Genomic DNA, 4993 nt, shown 5'->3' with positions numbered 1-4993 from the left:
TTTATCTTACAATGCTGCTGTCCTCCACTAGTGTATGTAATCCGTGAGGCCTTACACTAAAACTTTATCTTACAATGCTGCTGTCCTCCACTAGTGTATGTAATCCGTGAGGCCTTACACTAAAACGTTATCTTACACTGCTGCTGTCCTCCACTAGTGTATGTAATCCGTGAGGCTTTACACTAAAACGTTATCTTACAATGCTGCTGTCCTCCACTAGTGTATGTAATCCGTGAGGCCTTACACTAAAATGTTATCTTACACTGCTGCTGTTCTCAACTAGTGTATTTACCTGTGTGGGCCTTACACGACACCGTTATCTTACATTTTGTTTTTTTGGATTAAATTTATGTAATTTGTATTGCTTTAAGTATACCTAATAAAATTGATTAGCTGCAATGTCCTGATTAAGTTATGTGTAGGCATTATACTGCACTGTTAATATATATATGACATTACACTTTCTGACTGGACTCTGAATAATTCACAAACTGGACTAAATCTTGCTTAATTCAAAGTTATATAGTACATACTTTAACAAAAGAACAGAAACTTTGAATTTGGAATCAAAAAAATATTTTAATCAGACTATGCTCTATCTGATTTTTTTTTTTTTGTTTTAGTTAGAAATATATATATATAAAACAAAATAACAATCCCCTCCCCGCCCCAACATATAAAATGAATAAAACAATGAAGCTAACGGTGCTTCTTTAATTGTTCCAATTGGTCCAGGAGCTCGCGCTGATCCCGCTGGTTCTGCCTCTCCAGGAGCCGGTGCCTCTTCTCCAATTCTTGCATTTGGAGGCGGAAAGCCTCGCTTTTTCTTTTTTGGTCTTTTATGACCCCTTTTATTTTTTTAATTAGATTATTTATCCCTATGGTGAAAGATAAAAATAGAGATAATCAGTCACAGTTGTAGGCATTGATGGAATTCAGTTTTGTAGTATTGTTAGTGTTAATAGTTAACTGTTTAAATGTATGAAATATGATTTATTCCAAAAGATTATATATATTTTTTTTATTAGGTTATACTTTTATTCGGTTAAATTAGTGATTACGGTTAGTGTGAACAGTGTATTTGTATATATTATATCAATTATTTTTGTAGTATGGCTAGTATTTCCTTTTTTGTTAATTGTAAATATTTTAAGTATACTTTATGTTAAAAAATTAAATAATTTATATTAATTTATTTTGTTTATTAGCGTTTAAATGATTACTAGGGTTAGTGTTAATATAGTCTAGGTATGTAAGATAACATTTAGTTATATGGTATGGCTAGTGTTTCCATTTTAACTTGTGAATAGATTTTTATATAGTGTTCAATAGAATTATATATTTTTAAGATTTTTGAGACTAGATTAGTGTTAAAATAATTTTATTTGGGATTATTGTGTACGTATGTTAACATTTAGTTTTGTAATATGGCTAGCGTTTCCAGTATTACTTGTAAATAGTTGATAAAACAATAGTTTAAAAATTTATATATTTCATGAATTGTTTAGAGTTTAGTAGAGTTTACCATATAATTTTTCAGTTTACTGTTAAGTTGTTGTTTGTATATATGTTGCTATTACATTAATATTATTGACTGTTTAGTGTGTGTACCTGGACTCTGGCTACACTTTAATTCCATTTTGTGTGTCCTGACCGCCATCAAGGCTTTTTTTTATTTGTTTAAATGTGTACTGTAATATGTATTGGTTTTCTGTTCCTTTTTCCCTACCCTGTTTTCCTTTGCCATTCATTACCCAGCAGGGTGTTGGGTCAGGGACACAGGGAGACCAGTTAAAACTAGCCGCTCTGTCCCTTATCATTCACCCATCATTCCTTGCTCAAACCCCACCCTTTCTTTTTACTTTGAAAATTCTAACCAAGATTACAAAACTACCTTTGATAGTATAATTAAGTAGAATTAGGTTTGTTAGTTATTTTTATAAAGATTTTTGTAGATATTTACCCTCCTGCTGTGGGGTGGTCACAAGCTCCTCCTCCTCCTCTGCCTGTGCGGCCACCTCTTGCTCCTCGGTCACCTCGGCCGGAGGTATTGCGGCAGCCGTCGGTGAGGTGTGGGGTTGAGAGGGACCGCCTTCCTCCTCCACATGTTCGGCGACATCTGGCGGAGCAGTGTCGCTCGTCTCCATCGCGGTGGGGGGGCTTGCCTCCTCTTCATCCTCCTCAGAGACCTCCACCACGTGGATATCCCGGTGCGCAGGTGTTGAGCGCACTGTTGGAACAGGCTGGCCTGTAATTACACATTGTTAATGATTTAGACAGGAAAATCAACGAATATAACTAAACAATTTAACCATTAATCTGTATCTTATGCGGTTGATATTTTTTTTTTTTTTTTTATTAAAGTCCTTTAATATTAAGTCAAATGTTGATGATTGGAGAGACATCTATGTCTCTTGGGTTAGCCATGTTAACCTTGTTAAAATTATCAGCCTCCCTGGAGTTATGTATTTTTTGACAGGGAATCCCTATGTCGATACCCAGAAGCTTTTTTATTGCAATTAACAGGGAAATTATCTCCTTGGTATGGAAAGGGGGATAGAAAGGTCTATCTTATGACATATTAACAACTACAAGGACAAAATTCAGGGGCGGACTTGGTCTTCACCAAAATTTAGAACTTTGACAAGAGACAATTAATGGTGGAAACCTGATCAATAAGCATAATAATCAGAGACCATACAATAACATAATTTTATGTGAAATTAGTTACGTTTACTCAAAAAAAAACAGTACACAAGGAAATATATATATATTTTTTTTTCAAATAATGCCTTGTGTACATAGTTTATTATTAGGGTAGTAGAACGTCTTTTAGCTAGTTTTATAGTAAGGGTAGAGTTTCCAGTATTACTTGTAAATAGTTTCAAAAAATAATACTTAAAATACATTCTATATTTCATCTATAGCTTAGCGTATGGTATAGTTTAATTTATAATTTTTCAGTTTAATGTGAAGTTGTTCTTTGTATATATGTTGCTATTACTTTAATGTTATTTCCTATGTTGATACCAAGATTTTTATTTTTTTTGCAATTAAACAGGAATTTCTCTCCTTGGTATGGAAAGGGGGACCACAATAATGCCTTTTGTACATCGCTTATAATTAATTTTAGTGTGAATAACGTCTTTGTATATATGATAGCTGTATTTTGGATTAAACGTAACTTTATGTGATAATAAGACAAGGGTATGAATAATTCTAGACATCACTGTACATTACATTATTTCTCATCCACATTGTGTAATGTTACAGTAAGCATCTTACCGGGGCAGACTCTTTCAGATATTTCTCTGACGAATTCTGGGTCTCGCCTTTTTAGGTCCGACCACCTCTTTACTATTGCACTTTCAGAGTGCTCGCGGGCGAATTTTTCTCTCAGCATTTGTTGTATGCTGCGAACTATTTCTTTTTTTGAGGCATGCCGCCGGGTACGGTCATACCCCTTCTTTACCATTGTCTGCAAGATAAAAGATACAAGCATATAATATACACTCACCTAAAGAATTGTTAGGAACACCTGTTCTATTTCTCATTAATGCAATTATCTAGTCACCAATCACATGGCAGTTGCTTCAATGCATTGAGGGTTGTGTCCTGGTCAAGACAATCTCCTGAACTCCAAATTGAATGTCAGAATGGGAAAGAAAGGTGATTTAAGCAATTTTGAGTGTGGCATGGTTGTTGGTGCCAGACGGGCCGGTCTGAGTATTTCACAATCTGCTCAGTTACTGGGATTTTCACGCACAACCATTTCTAGGGTTTACAAAGAATGGTGTGAAAAGGGAAAAACATCCAGTATGCGGCAGTCCTGTGGGCGAAAATGCCTTTTTTTAATGCTAGAGGTCAGAGGAGAATGGGCCGACTGATTCAAGCTGATAGAAGAGCAATGTTGTCTGAAATAACCACTCGTTACAACCGAGGTATGCAGCAAAGCATTTGTGAAGCCACAACACGCACAACCTTGAGGTGGATGGGCTACAACAGCAGAAGACCCCACCGGGTACCACTCATCACCACTACTAATAGGAAAAAGAGGCTACAATTTGCATGAGGTCACCGATACTGGACTGTTGAAGACTAGAAAAAATGTTGCCTGATCTGATGATTAGGAGACATTAAAATGGTAGAGTCCGAATTTGGTGTAAACAGAATGAGAACATGTATGCATCATGCCTTGTTACCACTGTGCAGGCTGGTGCTGGTGGTGTAATGGTGTGGGGGAGGTTTTCTGGGCACACTTTAGGCCCCTTAGTGCCAATTGGGCATCGTTTAAATGCCACGGGCTACCTGATCATTGTTTATGACCATGTCCATCCCTTCATGACCACCATGTACCCATCCTCTGATGGCTACTTCCAGCAGGATAATGCACCATGTCACAAATCTCGAATCATTTAAAATTGGTTTCTTGAACATGACAATGAGTTCACTGTACTAAAATGGTCCCCAAAGTCACCAGATCTCAACCCAATAGAGTATCTTTGGGATGTGGTGGAACGGGAGCTTCATGCCCAGTATTGGTGCGTTATATAGTGCCTAGAATATTGTACCCGTCTATTAAGTGATGGTACTTTATGGGGTGTACAGCTGGTTCGCCTCCCCGTGGTGCACCCTGGGTAATGCTAAATGAACCAGCAAATACTGGCGATCTGCCGAAAAAGATTTTGACAGACAGACAATATAAACTCGGATCTATAGATTACCCGTGTTTGCGGTTAACCGCCTCCCGACCGGCGGATGCATAATCGCGTCCTGCCGGCGGGAGGTTTTTTTCCTCCTGGAAGCGCCGGCGCGTCCTCTCGCTAGAGGCGAGAAGACGCGCCGGGCCGCCTGCGCGGTGCGCAGCTGTAATCGCCGCAGGAGAAATTAATCTGCAGCCTGCTAGCAATGATCGGTCGCTGGCAGGCTGCAGATTGTTAAAAAAAACGCATATCAGACGCTGTTCTGTGAACAGCGTCTGATATGGCTCCTA

The 4993-nt window shown here is 37.9% G+C and overlaps 1 protein-coding gene across 1 annotated transcript; it reads right to left on the bottom strand.

Moving 5' to 3' along the window:
* Positions 1 to 699: 699 nt before the first annotated feature.
* Positions 700 to 3501, bottom strand: LOC122939353. The gene is made up of 3 exons (XM_044295418.1): positions 3286 to 3501; positions 1964 to 2248; positions 700 to 878 (listed from the first exon to the last, which is right to left on the bottom strand). Exons 1-3 carry the CDS (start codon positions 3473 to 3475, stop codon positions 700 to 702), a joined length of 654 nt encoding a protein of 217 aa, XP_044151353.1. The 5' UTR covers positions 3476 to 3501.
* Between the last annotated feature and the right edge of the window lie 1492 nt (positions 3502 to 4993).

This window comes from Bufo gargarizans, chromosome 5, assembly GCF_014858855.1.
Source record: "Bufo gargarizans isolate SCDJY-AF-19 chromosome 5, ASM1485885v1, whole genome shotgun sequence".
NCBI lineage: Eukaryota > Metazoa > Chordata > Amphibia > Anura > Bufonidae > Bufo > Bufo gargarizans.
The sequence above is the reverse complement of the archived record's forward strand: the minus strand, read 5'-3'. Positions and strand labels throughout refer to the sequence as shown.